We start from the raw sequence: 17,831 nt of genomic DNA on the forward strand, positions 1-17,831 counted from the left end.
GTTTGCGTCCATTGGTGTTCTTGGATTGCCAGTGTCTCTGGCTACCAGTCTGGGATGGGTGAGGCTGAAACAAAACTTAGGGCACTCACCACCACGACGCTCTTCATTTTGGGGGCGCTCTTCATTTTGGGGTCGCCAGCCAGCCTTCCTTCTTCTTTCCACGTTTCAGAGCCTTCTTATGCTTGTCTTTCATATGACCAGAGTTTTTAGCTGTATTTGGTGGGGGATTAGGGAAAAGCGTATCTATTCCATCTTTCTGGAAGTGAAAGTCTATTTTACTTTTGATATCTATTTTTATAAACTTTTACAATTGTTAGGAAAAATAGATGAAATCTTTTATGCATATATGGTCAGTTAACAATGACTGTGTTCACCAAAACAAGAACTTTTAGCAGAAGTGAATTTTAGGTAAAATATAATCCCATGTAATTCTTTTTACTTGAAGTACAAACTGAAGAATTTTAACCCTGTGTAAATTTAAATTCCTATGTTTATTGCAGAATCTTTTAGCTGAGAAAGTAGAACAGCTGATGGAATGGAGCTCCAGGCGCTCAATCTTCCGAATGAATGGTGACAAATTCCGAAAATTTATAAAGACACCACCTCGAAACTATTCTATGATTGTTATGTTCACTGCTCTTCAACCTCAGCGGCAGTGTTCTGTGTGCAGGTAATGTATTTATTTAAAAAATTAAAAACTATTATTGTATGATTATATGTTTCTTAGAGTTAAGATAAATGTATATAATAGAATTAAACACTTGTTCAATGTTGTAGTCAACTATAATTATGCGCATTTAAATGTAAGCTCAAAGTCATTGTTTTCTAGGAAATGACTTTGATAGGCTCCTATTTTTATATTGTATAAAATATTTACTTGACCAATCCACATGTAATCATAAAACAGATTTTTTTATCTTTATGTCCTGTGTAAAGGTACATATGTTATAGAATTTGGTTCAAATATTGCCTTGTAGGTCACCTACATATATCTTAGGGGCAATGAAGTAGCCCCCTTAAACATACTCTGATTAAATAGTTTAATCAAGAGGACATACTCAAAGAAGTCTGTTTACTTTTCAGTACCCCTAATGATGAGAAATTTCTTCCTATGATATAGAAATTTCTTCCTACGATATGATTTGAAGAGAATGAAATATTTTTCAGTGGGAACATACCAAAGAAAGTTTTGGACAAGTATAAATATATATACAACAGTGCTTATTTTAAATTAAACTTTTTAAGTTTGAGATAATTATAGTTTCACATGCAATTCTAGGAAATACAGAGAAATCCTATATACCTTTTACTCAGTGACCCCCCAATGCTAACATCTTGTAAAACTGTAGCACAGTTTCACAAACAGGATATTGGTATTGATACAGAACAGTTCCATCACAGTAAGAATCCCTCCTGTTGCCCTTTATAGCCACACCCACCCCATCTCCTCACCTCCTGAATTTATTCTCCATTTCTGTAATTTCATCATGTAAAGACCATTACGTAAGTGGAATCATATAGTATATGACCTTTTGGATTTGGCTTTTTTTACTTATCATAACTCCTTCAAAATCCATCCAAGTTGTTGTATTTGTCAGTACTTCATTCTTTTTATTACTGAGTAATATCCTATGGTATGGATGTACTGCAGTTTGTTTAACCATCCATCTGTTAAAAGACACCTGGATTGTTTCCAGTTTTTGGCTATTACAAATACAACTGTTATGGACATTCTTGTACAGGCTTTGTGTGAACTTAAGTTTTCATTTCTCTGAGATAAATGGCCAGAGAGTCTGATGGCTGAATTGCAATGGTAGTTGCATGTTTAGCTTTATCAGAAACTGCTAAAATGTTTTCCAGAGTGGCTGTGTCATTTGACAGTCCCACCAGTGGTGTGTGAAGGACCTAGTTTTTCCATATCCTCACCAGCATCAGTGCTGTCATTGTTTTATTTTAGCCATTCCATGGGTATATAGTTTTAATGTGCAGTTTTATTTTGCATTTCCCTAGTGTAATGGTGTTGAACATCTTGTCGTTTGCTTTTTTGTCATCTGTGTATCACCTCTTTAGTGAAATATCTTTCATGTCTTTTGCCTATTTCTAATTGAATTTTTTTTTACTGAATTTTGAGAGTTCTTTATATATTGTAGATACTAGTCCTTTGTCAGATATGTGGTTTTTAAATATTTTCTCCTAGTCTGTAGTTTGTGTTTTCATTCTCATAACAAGGTCTTTTGCAGATTTTAATTTAGTGAGTCCAATTTATCAGTTTCCCCTTTTACAGATCTTACTTTTGTTGTCAAATTGAACTCTTTGCCTAGCCCTAGATCACAAAGTTCTATTTTTTTCTCTTATGTGGTTTTCTGAAAGTTTTATAGTTTTATGTTTTACACGTTGATCTGATCTTTGGGAGAAAGGATTCAGTCTTTCATCACTAAGTATGATACTAGGTGTAAGAATTTTGTAGATGTTCTCTATCAGGTTGAGGAACTAGTTTACTGAGAGCTTTTGTCATAAATGGGTGTTGGATTTTGTCAGATTTGGGGGAGTCAGTTGTTACACTTTTTCTTTTTTAGGTTGTTGATACGGTAGATTACATTGATGGATTTTCAATCGCTGAATCAGCTTTGCATTTTGGAATAAATCCCACTTGATTGTATTATATTCTTTTTATGTATTGCTGAATTCTATTTGCTAATATTTTGTTGAAGTATATCTAAATTCATGTCAGATATTGATCTATATTTTTCATTATTTATACTGTCTTTGTCCAGTTTTGGTATCACGCTTATACCTCATAAAATGTATTGGGAAATGTTCCCTCCTCATTTATTTTCTGGAAGTGATTTGTGAAATTACACAGTTTTAGAAATTATGTTAATTCTTCTTTAAATGTTTGATAGAATTCTCCAGTGAAATCTTCTTGACCTGGAGATTTTAAATTACATATTCCATTTCCTCAATTGTTAAGGACAATTCAGGTTTTCTGTTTCTTCTTGGCTGAACACTTTCTTTTCAAGAACAAACACTTGTAGCTCCACATTCAGACTCTTCACATTGTATATTCATCTGTAGACTTTAGATTTCTAAACCATCTTGAACTTTAGTGGAAACCAAAATTATTAGTAACATGGGCCAATGAAAAAAATAAACCAATTTCTCTCAGACTAGCTTGCAGAAAGGTAATTTCAGTGTTCGGAAATTTTCATGAAAGATTTTATCACAATCTAATAATGAGTGTATGTTGGGACATAGCTCAAAGTGGGTAGAAAAGATGAAAAGCAAAATATTTTGAAAAACACCATTTCAGATGATTCTGAGTTCCCCTCCTATCAATTTGGGGACCAGTACTTAAGTGGACATTAACATTTGTCAGAATTAGGTTAGCACTTAAGGACAGGGTATTTTATGTTTATCTAAGGGGTGCTGAAAAGCTCTCCTGAGGCAAAAATACCATCTTGGTTGGCATTTGGTGTAACAGTTAAGATTCCACAAAAATATAAACTGTCCTCTGGCATCCTACAATACCTTATATATTTTAGGGAGATCATTTCTTTGCTTCTAAAAATTGAATATATTGATCTCCTGTATTCACCACTATTATGAAGAAATCTATTTAATTGATTATTATAGTTTTTTGCAACTGTAACCTAGAAAGACTTTATTATCCAAGTATTTATTTCACAGTTACATATAATTATATATATTTTGATAACATAAACCACAGCATACTGTTTAATGGTATATCCTTTAATAGTTTACTTAATGCATTATGTTGTTAAATGGTTAAATATGGACCCTCAATTTTTTAATGATGCTTAGCTCAAAATAACCTTTATTTACTTGTTTATTACAGCCTATTTTGTAATAAACTTTTAAATTTTAGAGTAGTTTAGATTTACAAGAGAAAAAGATTGAAGTTATTAGAAAAAGTTAATTCATGGATCAAGATGATGGTGAAGTTGTTAGAGGAGAAAGGAAGAGCCATGAAGGTTTAGAGGCAAATAAAAAGTGTAGAGCAGATATGTGCTTCCCATACCTAGACATTTTGGTTTAATTGGGTTTTTTTGGGGGGGTCAACACTGACATTTAAAAAAACATGCTCTAGGTAATTCTAGTGTGCAGCCAGTAAAGAGACAGGGAAGCTACGAAGCCGGTTCATGATTCACACAGCTTTTTAAAATTTAATTTCGTTGAGGAACAATGGGAATGGATGAAGCCTTATTAGTTAATTGGATGACCATAGAGCATTGACAAGGATCCTCTATGAAACTAGAATACTCAGATTTTTAGTGAAGAATCTCTAGAATTAAATGATTTCTTCCCCAGTACTCAGCAATTTAGGAGCAAGAACACCCTCCATAGGGATTAACCTGTTTGCTTTATTCTACGAAGTGGATTAATCGGCAGATATTCTGAGAATGCTAGTGAGAGTATATCTGAAATGTATAACTGTGGGTTAAAAGTTGGTTAGGGGGTCAAAGAAGCCAGGGGACAGCTGATAAACTAGGTGTGATACAATTAAGCTAGATTTTTACAAGAGTGAAGGAGAGGTTTTGTGTGAAAGGAGGACGGGGTTGAAAATTAGGAAGTTGTAAAGGGTTGATTAAATAAATGAGGAAATTGCTGAAGTATAATGTAGATGATTGTGGATATAATAGAGAAGCTTTAGGAATGATAAGGCTGGGGTCATATCTAGATTATAAACATGTCGAAATAACAGGATTTTAATGGAACTGGAGAGGAAAAATATTAAGTGAGCTGAAAGAGGGATGTCTTGGAGTTTATTGGATGAGGTTGATAGATTTACATTATAGAGTAATACAAATTTAAAAGGAGGATCTGTTAAATAATTGTGGTTGAAAAGTGGTCTGAGATCTACTGTCATTGAGCCAAGAGAGTACCGAATGTGACCCATATGAGCAGAGTGAATGAAAGAGATCTCAAGGGGACAACCAAGATGAAAAGGTAAAGAGGAGTTTCAAGAAAAATTTTCAAGAAAAAGTATTCAAATTATATCCTGTATTATAAATTAAGTGCCTCAAAGGGAGTTGTAGATTCATTGAGAAAGGCACTCTATCATCAGCAGTCATTTTTGTTTAAAAACTTGAGTTCTCCTGGGTCCTTCTGTGTCAGTGTAATTTGGGAACATTTCTATAATACTGCTATAATTTTTTTATAATTCTGTAGAATCATTGACATGTTCATAGCTATACGTTTAAAAGATTAGTGCTTTCCTTTGTGAGACTTTTTCTTTTTTCTTTAAGAAAAAGTGAAATTTTCTTCTAGAGCTGACACACTTAAAGATTCTCCAGTTGCTTTTCTTTGCTGAATGGCTGATGAATGAGCTATTGGCTTCCTTGTAAGCCCTCTTAGCAAATCATTCTGCTCTTCTTTCACAAAGTCAGTTTATTCACAAATCTCAGGATTCAATTCTCACCTTCCTCAGTGCACACATCAAACTCCTTGGCCAAATAAAGTTGTTAATTAAGACTACTCAATACAATTCTCACCTCCTGTAAGTGTTAACTCCAAACTTCCTTTATCAAATTGTACTATAAGGAATATTCCCCATAATTACTAACTCTTTTAGATGTATTCTACCACAAAGTCATCTCTTCCAGAATTCGCTAAAAATTCTAAGGACAAAATAACCTCTTCTAAGGTTATTTCTATTGTTCAATAGATGTAAGAAAAAACATCCAGATGAAGGAAAATCAAAAAGTACATGTAGAATCAAGCAGGGTGCACATACAATCAAAGGTTGGTAATGTATTGGAAGTTAATATATTGTTGGACTTCAAATAAATGAAAAAATGATTAGTAATTACAAAGGTATTTTAAAGAGGAGGGAGAATAAATTATTACATTGATATATTAGATATTAACTGGCTAACATCTTTTCTTCTCTAACTAAATAAAATGATTGTTTATTATGTATAAACTATTTGGGCAGTCCTGTGTTAGGTCATTTATATATATAATATCTCATGTCATTCTCACTACTCTAAAAGGTAGGACTGAAAAAAAATCCATGTTTTAGATGACAACATCAAAGCTGAGAGGTTATATAATTTACCCAAAGTCACAGAGCTAATACCTGTCAGAGTTGGGATTTGTGACTCCAGAGCTAGTAAGTTTAATGCTTTCCTTAAGCGTACATATTCATTATTGCTTCTACCCTGTGAACTGTAATTTGCATTTTGCATTCCCAACTAAGATTATTAATCTTTTAGTGCAGGGATCCATCAGCCAGCATTCCTTAAACTCATTAGATCATGAAAAGCTTTCATTCAGATTAGCATTTCATAGCAAGGGCTGGTGAGGTGGAGATAGATGGCCAAGACCATGTGGAAGAGCTCATCAGCCTTTTGTTTCATTACAGTGAAGTCATATCTCTTAGGAGATTCAGTTCTAAAGTGAGCACATAATGTGAGAATCGTTCATAGATAAAATTACCCTGTCCATCTCTTAATGCACTGGTAAGTGCTTTCTAAATGCTTTTGGGATTACAACCCTTATCGTTTCCTTTAGTCCTTGGATATTTCTCTATGGCCTTAATTCTTAAGTTTTTCTAATATGTCTGGCTACCTGGACAAAGTATTTCACTTCTTTGTCAAAGACTGGCAAACTCTCATGCCATTCACACATTCTTTGCCTGGCTTGGCTAATATGTGAGGACTGTTTCAGACTTGACTGACTCCATGACCAGTTTAATATAAATGATGTTTTAGGGTTATTGCTGAACGCTGTCTAGTTTAATTATTTTTTTAGGTCGAAGGGATGTGATTTAAGTTCACTGTATTAAATTTCCTCCTAGGTGTGTCTTCCTCAGATTGGATAATCCCAACTCTTTTACAATGAATAAGTGGATGTTTTCAATGAACTTTCATTATCTATGCGACACTGTAGCATTCTCTGAGCTCTATTTTCTATATTATTTGTATATAAAGTCCAGCTTTAGTCACCCATCTTATAATTTCAAACCTACAGAAAATTGAAACAGTAGTACAAAGACACCAGTCTACACTTTACCAAGATTTCACTAATTATAACATTTTGCCATATTTGATTTTGCTCATTGCCTTAAAGAAAGACACATAAGCGTTGTGAGTTTACGTTTTATTCACGGTCTTACTGGGGACTATATATAGCCTGGGAGACAGCCACTCAGTTAGTCCTGAGGAAACTGCTCTGAAGAGGTAGGGGAGGGGCCGGTTTATAAATTTTTTTGGTTAGGAAATAAATAACATGCAGTCTTGGTAAAAGCAATGACACACATCTTGGTAAAAGATCACTGCTAATTCCAAAGAACAGATGTATCCAGTTAATGATTTAGTGCTTTGCTATGCCTGGGAAGATGCAAGAATCTCGGGTCATTGAAATTCTTCCTGAGATAATGTGTCTAACTATCTAAGGGCCTGTTTATCCAAAGCACAGGGCGCCTCACCCTGTTTTTCATCCTGAACTCCTCTTGGTACACTGTCTGTGGGTGGCTGCAATGGGTGCGACTTAACCCCTGTGGAAGTGGGTGATGACAGATGCTCTTTGTTCTTCTTTGTTCACATTCTTTTAAGTATAAGTAAAAAATGAGTCACATACCAGCAAATGTACTTTTAAGTTGTAGACATCTTGAAATACCACTGCTAAATATTTCAGTTTGCATATTTTAATACGACATTCTTACCTAATCAGAATACCATTATTACTTTTAAGTGAAATGGCATTAATTCAATGACATAATCTACTTTTTAAAAAAGTACTATAGCAGTTATTTGTGTACTTCTTATTGCATCCTATCAGGAGGCACATAATGTTAGTTCTTTCAAATACCAGTGATGAGATCGATCACTTGATCAAGGCGGTGATCATCACATCTTTCTGTTGTACAAGTATATCTTTCCCTTGTAATAAGTGTTTGGGGGAGATGAATGGGTTAAGAGGGGGGACACTTTGAGATAATGTGACTATCCTGTTTCTTGGCACTTTTTTACCCAGTGATTGTAACATCCATTGATAATCTCTGCCTGAATTTTATATTACATTGATGATTGTGAAGAGGTGATTTTTAAACATTCTGTCATTGCTTTAACATTAATTAGTTGGTATTCTTCTATAAATGAGAGCTTTTCTTTCCTCCATTTGCCCTTCTGAGTATCTCAATGCAAAGATTCTTTTTTTTATTTACTAATCTGTTGCTGTGATTATTCTTCTTCAGTGTTCAAGTTGCCCTAAATTTGATCAGTGGAAACCAACTCCTGTGTCATTACATGCCTCTGTTAGTCTTTGCTTTCTGGCTCAACAAAATATTCTAAGCCTACTTTATATACTTTCCCTGTCATGGAACTGCAAGAAGCATTTTTTTCAAGGAGTCCTTCGTCTTTTTGGTAGGAAATGATATTTAGAAAGCAAGAACTGGGCAAGTTATACTGTTTACTGCTGGGATAGTATCATTGCTTTCAGCCTTTTTTAGTAGATAGAGCTAGGATGTGTGTATGTGTATACGTACACATACATACATACATATATACACACATATATAAATGACTTTAACTGGATATCTCCTATTTCAAGCTAACATTGTAGGGTTTTTCCTCTATTTTCCCTATTCCATAGTTTTATCTCCTTTCTCCAAAATGAAAACCTGGATCCCAGCAATATTGGTGTATTTGCTCATTTGCTCTCCCTTTCAGTGCATATAAAATAGTTTTAGAATTACACCACCAGTATGATCTCTGAAAACAAATCATGAACTAGACTTCCTAATTTCTGCACAGTTCCTTTCTTCTTTTAGCTATGTGTCAGTTTTCTTAGCATACAACCTTTTAAGCTTTTTTGTATGTTAGTGTTACCATTTTTCTTAAGAGAACAAAAATTCTGCTGACTCATAAACTGAGTTGCTACTATGCATGTTATATACAGTTTAATATCTCTTACGTTCATATACATTTTTGCTGTAATATATTTGTTGGAATCGCATGTTCACCTTAGAACTGTTTTCCAAAGAAAAAAATAGATGCTCAGAAAACATAGGCGTAATGGACACAATATCTTTATCTGGCAAGTAGTGAATTACACAGAGCCAGTTACAAAGTGGTAGTTAACTGTGGATTCTTCAGCTCTTCAGAGGCATTGGGTCTATTTAATATATTTCGGTATATTCAGTAGGGTCCTGAATACTTGTAGCACAACCAGAGAGAAATCACTGTTGAAATCTTTGTGCAGGGTGTTGTTTACCAGTTTTTTTCTCTTCAGGGTATCAGAACCGTAAGTAATGGATGGCTCCACTCACACCAGATCTCTCTCTCTCTGTATCACTATCTATAGAGATTGAATAATTTGAGGTTTTATGAAGATACACTTTGGAATATCCATGCAATATATAGTTATATCTATATATAATTTATCATAAAAATATAAATAAAAGGCATACATAGAGATTTTAATATGAATCTTATTTTATAAGAAGTTTGATTAACATTAAAAAGAGAAACCATATTTCTTTAAAAATCCCTTCAAGGCCATAAAAGATAAAAACTACATTCATCATGGGAGCTATATTAAATATATACAACTATGGATGAGTTAATAATCCTTTTTAGTTTTACATAACCCTTTAAAAAGGATTATAAACTGTTATAGCATTTGGATTGATTTTTTTCTTGTTTCCATAATAAAAAATTGAGAAGATTTAATATAAGAGTTTTACCAGAACCGTGCCCTGCAGTTACTGCTTAAGCCTTCCTGGATGCTTTGCTGCAACTTGACTGCCCTCTTCAGGCTGCACGTTAATAGATTAGAAAAATTTACAGTGTTCCTTCCATTCATAAAGTTACGTCTCTAATGTTCCTATGAACTATTAAAACAAAATACTTTTTTAGCTAACAGTGTTGGAAATGTGCTTATTTAAGTGCTAGGAGCACTTGTGGTTTTCAACTTTCAATTTCAGATGGCAGTGAAGTTTGAAGGGTTCTAATAAGCATTAGTGACACCTTTGCTCATTAGTCTAAGCTGACACAAATGTATGCAAGAAGCCAGTCACTTTCTATGTCATTAGTTAGGCTTCTTCTATCCCCTGTTAAGCATGAAGAAGTTGGAATATGGAGAGATAAGAGATGATGGAGTAGTTAAGTTTAGAGAACAGGGTTTATGTTATTGGGGCATATTCCTTCTAACAAGTCTTTTTTACCCTAAATAGATATCATCAACATTGAAATATGTTTTTCTCAGGCTTATTGAATTATTTCTAGTGACAAACAGATCTGGTCTTTAGTCCTATTGCTACTAAATTACCTTCAACAGAAGAAAGCCCCCATTTACCTTGTCAGTAGTAAATTTTCTCTGAGTATTGTATTTGTGTTGAAAAAATGTAATTTGCTTAGCTCCCCTGGAATTCTTTATGCCAACAGATAGATTCCTAACTAGAAGCAAGATGTGTAGAAAATTTTGCTTGTTGCTTTGGTGCTCTAGATTCTAAAGGAGAATATGTAAGAAATAGGTCATATCTTCATTTATATAGTATTTTAATAGCCGCATATATTTTCCCAACTAGACCAGAATAGTAACATTCTGAGTGGTTTACAAACATTTATTTTCTCCTCCTCTAATACATTATGCACACTGTTGCCAGATACAGCTTTCTTAATTATTTTGCATAATCCACTTCTTTCAAAACACTTGTAGGAGTTGTTCACTATTTACAGAATAAAGTCAAGATCTTATTTATCTTTCTCCTGGAAGAGAGCTTCCAGTTTATTCTTTCCTTATTTTCTAACATGAAACTTAGTTCTGTTATTTGACTGCATAATATACATTTCAGACTGGGTAGTCTCTGATTATACTGCTTCTGTTGCCTTCATATTCTCTTCCTGTCCTTCCTTATTATAATTTTAGTCCTTCCATTCTTTTCTGAATATTTTCACATTCACACTTTGTCCAGCTGCTCCAATCCACTGTGATCCCATTCTCTTCTGTATGCTGTATAGCATCTACAATCTGCATTCTTTCTTCAATATATGTATCTTACTTGTGTGTTAGTGTGTGTCTATTCTGTTCTCTGACAGGCTTCTTAAAGGCGGAGACTGTGAGGTATACTTTTTTATTATTGTAGCATATATTAAAACGCTGAATAAACATCACTGATGATTAAGATCTAGATTTTGTGTTTCATATGAAATTGATTTAGGAACATGACGTTAGGAGATGATTTAGTCATTATAATCGTTCAAATCAAGACCGCTGTTCCTTTGACAAATAGCATATATTTGTGATGGTACAAAGATTTAAGGTGTTTCTTTTTTTCTTCCTAAGACCACCAATACCATGAAGCAAATTGGCCTTAAGAGAGACATTAACCTGTGACATAAATCTGACTAAGTGGGCTTTTAGTCAGACTGTCCAGAATTCAAAATCTCTAATTTAGTATTATTTAGTTTTAGGGTATATGTAATATATTGACTCTTTAGGAAAGTATATTATTCATCATCAAACCTTTATTAAATGCCTATTCTGGACTAAGGCCTAGCCACCGAACAATCACTGCATAAACATAGTATGCATAAACAGAACAGTATATGCATAAAATAAACAGCGCTGCACAGAAGCTGAGAATTTCCATTTCTGACAGTTGCGCGAAGTATTATAGAGAATTGAAGTGGCTTCTGAAGGAGGGGCGTTCTTGAGCAAGCTTTTGAAAGAAGGGAGGACATTTTAAGCAGAGGATTTAATGACTTAAAGCTTAAAGAATGAACACAGGGTGTCACAAAACAGAGAGACCCTTTGAGCGTGTGGTATGTTCCTATGCATACAGACTGTAGATGTAAATTGTGGCCAGGGGATAGGGGCTCTTGTCTTCTCTTCTGCCCATGGTCTTCATTATATAGGCAGTGGGGAACTCTTTAGGACTTTGGAACAGAGGATAGAACCCACAGTTGATTATTAGGAAATTAAACTGAGGAAGTGGATGGTGTAGAAAACAGAGTTTGAAGGCAAAATGAATTCATCCTCTTTGACCCCTCAGTACCACTTATCACATTTTCTTGTTTTATTTTCTTCAGAGTATTTCTGACTATCTGACATTTTGTGTATACTTGTATGAGGCATCTTTTTCTCACTAGAGTGTATTCTCCTTGAAGTCAGGGCCCTTGAACTTATTATTCAGTCCTTCATTACCTGACACATTGTTGGCACTAATATAGATTTGTGGAGTGAATTAATGAGTGAATGAATGTATACTTAGTAGATTCTAATAGGTCTGGGGTAGGTTATAACATTATAAGGGAAAAAAGTTCAAGATTATCCCAGTCTTATGTCATTCCGTAAGATACTGTATACAGGTGTTGAATACCAAAATTTGATAGTCTTTTTCCTGTGTGTTTTTCAAAATGAAGCATCTTCATTTCTCAGAGCATCATTATCGTAAGAATGCCAGTTTCTGCAGATGTGCCATTTCCCTAAGTTCCATTTTAAAAGTTAAAATGCGCTTTTGTGTAAGATGCGCTTTTGTGTAGGATGCGCTTTTGTGTAAGATGCTCTTTTGTGTAAGATGCGCTTTTGTGTAAGATGCGCTTTTGTGTAAGATGCGCTTTTGTGTAAGATGCTCTTTTGTGTAAGATGCGCTTTTGTGTAAGATGCGCTTTTGTGTAGGATGCGCTTTTGTGTAGGATGCGCTTTTGTGTAGGATGCGCTTTTGTGTAGGATGCGCTTTTGTGTAGGATGCGCTTTTGTGTAGGATGCGCTTTTGTGTAGGATGCGCTTTTGTGTAGGATGCGCTTTTGTGTAGGATGCGCTTTTGTGTAGGATGCTCTTTTGTGTAAGATGCGCTTTTGTGTAAGATGCGCTTTTGTGTAAGATGCGCTTTTGTGTAAGATGCGCTTTTGTGTAAGATGCTCTTTTGTGTAAGATGCTCTTTTGTGTAAACATAAACTGTTTTCTTAACTGCTATGCTATCGTTTTAATGATTTTTTTAAAGGACGCACTGGTCGCTTAAGGTTCATTAGTACAGAGACGTTCAGATCTACTTAATCGTCAGTGCCAATTCACCGTGAGACAGTACTATACATTTTTTTTTTAACTTTTTTTTTTTTTTACTATTTGAAATGCATCCTCTTTATTTATTTATTTATTTATGGCTGTGTTGGGTCCTCGTTTCTGTGCGAGGGCTTTCTCCAGTTGTGGCAAGCGGGGGCCCCTCTTCATCGCGGCGTGCGGGCCTCCCACTATCGCGGCCTCTGTTGTTGCGGAGCACAGGCTCCAGACGCGCAGGCTCAGTAGTTGTGGCTCACGGGCCCAGCTGCTCCGTGGCATGTGGGATCTTCCCAGACCAGGGCTCGAACCCGTGTCCCCTGCATTGGCAGGCAGATTCTCAACCACTGTGCCACCAGGGAAGCCCTACTATACATTTTTTCTTTGAAAATCAGTGATGAATAATTACCTGTAATATTATATTCCATATGACAAAAATCAAATCAGATTTTAGGGCTCCTATTGGTCCTAACTCTGCTTTTATTTAGGGTTGGAAGAGGAGCCGTGAGGCGCTGTTTTAAATAGATGAGGGAGGGTGTAAACTATGTAATCCGCGTGTATCCCTCCAGGAAGCAGAGAGCAGTTCTCATTTATATCACAGCTTCATTTCTCCAGCGTCTTAAATTCTTTCCCTTCCTAGCCCTCGTGCTTGCTCTTCCTGTTCCCCGAAATGTTCATTCTCTAGCTCTTTTCAGCGATGGCTTTTTCTCATCCTTGGGATTTGAGCATTAGTGTCGCTTCATCTGAGAAGCCTTTTATGACCGTGTCATCTGAGTAGATCCTCCATTGTCTTCTGTAATACAATTCCATGTAATTTTTTTTCTCAGTGTATATCTTACCTTTTAATGATTTTCATTTGTTTATTTGGTTGTTTATTATATGTCTCCTCACTAAAACGTTAACTCCATGAAAGCAGAGACCTTGGAGATTAGCTCACTTCTTGCTATTAGGTGCTCAGGTTAAATCTTATTTAACCACCAAAGTTTTGAAAGTTTGTGACTATTTCATTGGACAGATTCAGAATGTATACAATATAGTTTCTGCCTAGTGAGCACAGTGCAGTCTCAGGCTGATCTTCACAGGGGTCGGTTTTTGTACTGTGCTCTCTTAAAACGTGCCCTTAAGGTCTTTATGCTAAGTGACCTCAGATTATAGCCTTGTTCATATTTAGCCCACTTAAATATATTTTAATCATAGCACTGTTATGTGCTCCTTGTTATTAAAAAAGGGCCTAGAATGTCCCTAGCCCTTGCACTCACTTATTTGCAGACTTAGCCACAGGCAATCACTGTTATTCCTTTGTGTTTTTTTCTTCTGGTGTTTTTTTCATACCTCTAAATGTTAGTCTTATATATTTCATGCAGTAGACCTGATCTTTACATTTCTGGCTCTAATAGGTGAGGATTTAACTCATCTCACCCCTTGTCGTTTTTATAGTTTTCTTTTATTATTGTAAACAGTAAATAGCGTTCTTCTATTTCTTGTTCATAAGTGTAAGTGATATCTCTTGATTCCCTAAGTCGACGATTAGCAAGTACACCTTCTCCCTCCATTTTACCTACCAAATCCTGTTACCTGTACTTCTGTATTGTCATAGTTGATAGCTCTTACGTTCTGTACTGTAACCATCATTACATCTGTGCTCTGTCTGTAGGTTGACTTACTGTTTCCACAGAAATAGCGTCAATTGCAAAGTAATAGGTTTTTATTATGGTTCCTTTTCCACAGTGCTGTTGTTTATGACCCCCGCCCCGACGCAAAAGAAAATGTTCAAAATGACTACCTTTTCCCATCACCTAGCAATCAAGATTATGATACATTTTCATTTTCTTCTTCTTTGGACCTTGCCTTTTAGATTCATTTTGTTGCTGTTGTTTTTCCTGTCGCAGGACCACATGTGCCTAACGATAGTCTGGACATCGTGCCACTCTTTCTAATTGTAACGGTTGCTTAGAATCGGTTCTCTTCATCTTGAAGTCCAAGTAAATTCCTGTCCTGATCTGTATTTCATAGCTTCGTAGGTGGATCACAGCTTTCTTACACATCTTCCACCTTTCCTACTGCATCGTATTTCTAGTTGCCCCTTTACCTTCCTTACAGTTCTTCTTTCACACTCTCATTTTTACCATTTCTATCAATTATAGCCTAAGGTAATTTCATATGACTTACATTTCTTCAAACGTGTTTATTTCAAACTTAATCAATCGTTTGGCTTGATGTACAATTCTAGATTGAAAGTAACATGCCCTCAAAAGTCTGAAGGCGTTATTCTGTTATCTGCCAGCATGTAGTGCTGCTAATAACCAGTCCAATCCCGGTCTCACTGTTTGCCTTTGTTAAGTACTTTTTTTTTTTTCCTGAAAGTTTTTAGGATCTTCTTTTTATCCATAGTGTTCTAAAATATCACAATATGTTGGTCTTTTCTTATTCCTCTTATTCAGAACCTGGGAAGTAATTTTAATTTGAATACCTAGTCTCCTTTAATTGTATTATGTTTCCAGAAAATTTCCTTTGTCTCTTCTCTTCCTGGGGCTCCTTCTGTTTGAAGGTTGGGCTTATTGGATTATGCGCCTAGGTCCCTTTCTCCTTCCTCCCACCAATGTAGTCCACCTGTGTCCTTTTTGTTCTTTGAATTTGATTTAACTCTATCTTCTAATATTGGTGTTTAATTTGAGAAATCATATTTTCTATTTACAAGTGCTCACTCTTTCACTTTCTTTGCTCTTTTTTTTTTATATGGCATTGTTATTTTTTTGTGAATACTGTTGGGAAAAGCAACAGTATGATCATCCTGCCATGGGCTCTGGTGATCCTGCATGTTCTTGCTGGGCATGCCAAGAATGCAAAGGGTTGTGTGTGTGGTGACAAGCCTTAAGGAGTGGCATTATGTGTTTCACTGAACAAAGCATGGGGTTTATCATCATGTGCTATAAAAACAGTAAGTTCTCCGAACTCAGTATGGCTCTCCTGTAACACAGTGAACTGTGTGTGCAGGTATTCAGGAAGGGCCTTTTGTGCCACCCCATGAACTTGGGGGCATGGGGAACTGACGCAAACAAACACGAAGAATAAAGTCCTTTAGGTCTCTAACCCAGGAGTCTCGTGGCTTCTGCCAGCATCCATGAAACAGTAACGGGCTAGCTCGTTAGCAAGATGAAATCTCAGACCCAGCATCTCTGCTGCTTCTAATCCAGTATTTTTCCTAGCTTCTCCTTGTACTGCAGTCTTCTCTGAGATTGTAACTTCCTCCATCAAAACTTTTCCACCAGCCTTATGTTTTCCAGATAGTTCTTGAAATCGCTTATCTGCTGCTGACTTCACTCCAAGTCTTTTTGTGACTGTGGGGTTATACCTTTTTATATCTATACTTCTTTTGGGAGAGACTCCCCAGATCTCCTGTGAATAGTCAACCGTACGGAAGAAGCCCCCTCTCTCTCTTTTTAAAATTAAAGTTTTAGCGATCACTGTTGCTTCTTTTTCCATGACGGTACCTACATCCTTCTAGCAACACCGTTTCTTTACTTCTACTCCCTGCCTTCACCTAAAAATAGAGCTTTAGTATCTGGCATATCAACAAAATGTCCAATAGAAACAAATTCAAAATAGGAGTGAATATGCTCTTAGAGAAGAGCTTGTTTGTGGCATTTGGTTTAGCTACTCAAATTTTTGCTTACTTTTAGGTGTGAATGTAAATGCATTTTTAGATAGATGGAATATATAAAGGTGCAGTACAACTGTATTTACAGTTTTAAAACATATATCCATGATTTTTATTTCTCTGTTAAAGTGAATTCCAAAATTCTTAAAAATTGCTCTATGCCTTTTACTAAAAATCATCAGAAGATTTAAGTTATATGTATAGGAGACGGCACAAAATGATTTTATCCCCTGTAATAAGAGTTGTCGGGCTTCTTATTTAAAGGGTCAGGATGGGCTTCTTTGCCCACACACTTTCTATTAGAACTCCTCCGCTCTGCCCTTATGTAGCGTAATAGCGAACATAGCAGTAAGTAAAGGAATCAGTGTGGCTGTGATGCAGTATCCCTTTATTCACGAATGATAAAGTTTGAATTCTGTATAATTTTTACATGTCATGGAATGTTCTTTTTATTTTTTTACCTCTGTTTAAACTATAAAATCTACTCTTAGCTTGCAGTCCGTACTAAAACAGGCCAACTCTTGCCCCAGAATTACCTGTTTCATTAATAGCTTTGTTAATGTTTGAATACTGATAATGCTTCTAACTCTGTCCCGTTATCCTTATCAGGCAAGCTAACGAAGAATATCAAATACTGGCGAACTCCTGGCGCTATTCCTCTGCTTTTTGTAACAAACTCTTCTTCAGTATGGTGGACTACGATGAGGGGACAGATGTTTTTCAGCAGGTAAAAGAGTTTCATTTTAATAACATATCTAATAGAGTTAGTTATGATTGCTGCATCTTTGCCAGATAAAAATACAATTCAGTGAATACAATGAGTAGTTATTAATTATGTGATATGATTACAATAATTACAGTCAATGTTATCTTTATCAGTACATAGTTTTTGCCATTAGTGAATAAACACATTTTGACTTTTCCATTATAGAGGAAGTATGTTTTTTCAGCATACAGTGGCAGTTTACATGCATTAGCCTTATTTTGATATTTAATTGTATGTGGTTTGGGTGGTATTTTGCATAAATTTGTGAAATTTTATGTAAGATTCAGTGTAAGTTTTACTTAACCTTTATGCTGTTTTGGGGGGATATAAGGCCTTTAAGGGGGTAATTAAGGTTAAATGAGGTCATAAGGATGGGACCCTAAC

At 35.5% G+C, this 17,831-nt stretch overlaps 1 protein-coding gene across 8 annotated transcripts in view; it reads left to right on the top strand.

Annotated features, from left to right (window-relative positions):
- TUSC3 (tumor suppressor candidate 3) overlaps nt 1–17,831 on the top strand; it is a 194,153-nt gene that overhangs the window by 69,996 nt on the left and 106,326 nt on the right. For all 8 annotated transcript variants that reach the window (XM_057537217.1, XM_057537220.1, XM_057537219.1 and 5 more), the window contains exons 2-3: nt 501–670; nt 17,291–17,408. In XM_057537217.1, the coding sequence (XP_057393200.1) occupies nt 501–670; nt 17,291–17,408 (288 nt within the window). The remainder of the gene's footprint in view (nt 1–500; nt 671–17,290; nt 17,409–17,831) is intronic.

Source organism: Balaenoptera acutorostrata, chromosome 21 (genome assembly GCF_949987535.1).
Source record: "Balaenoptera acutorostrata chromosome 21, mBalAcu1.1, whole genome shotgun sequence".
Classification (NCBI taxonomy): Eukaryota; Metazoa; Chordata; class Mammalia; order Artiodactyla; family Balaenopteridae; genus Balaenoptera; species Balaenoptera acutorostrata.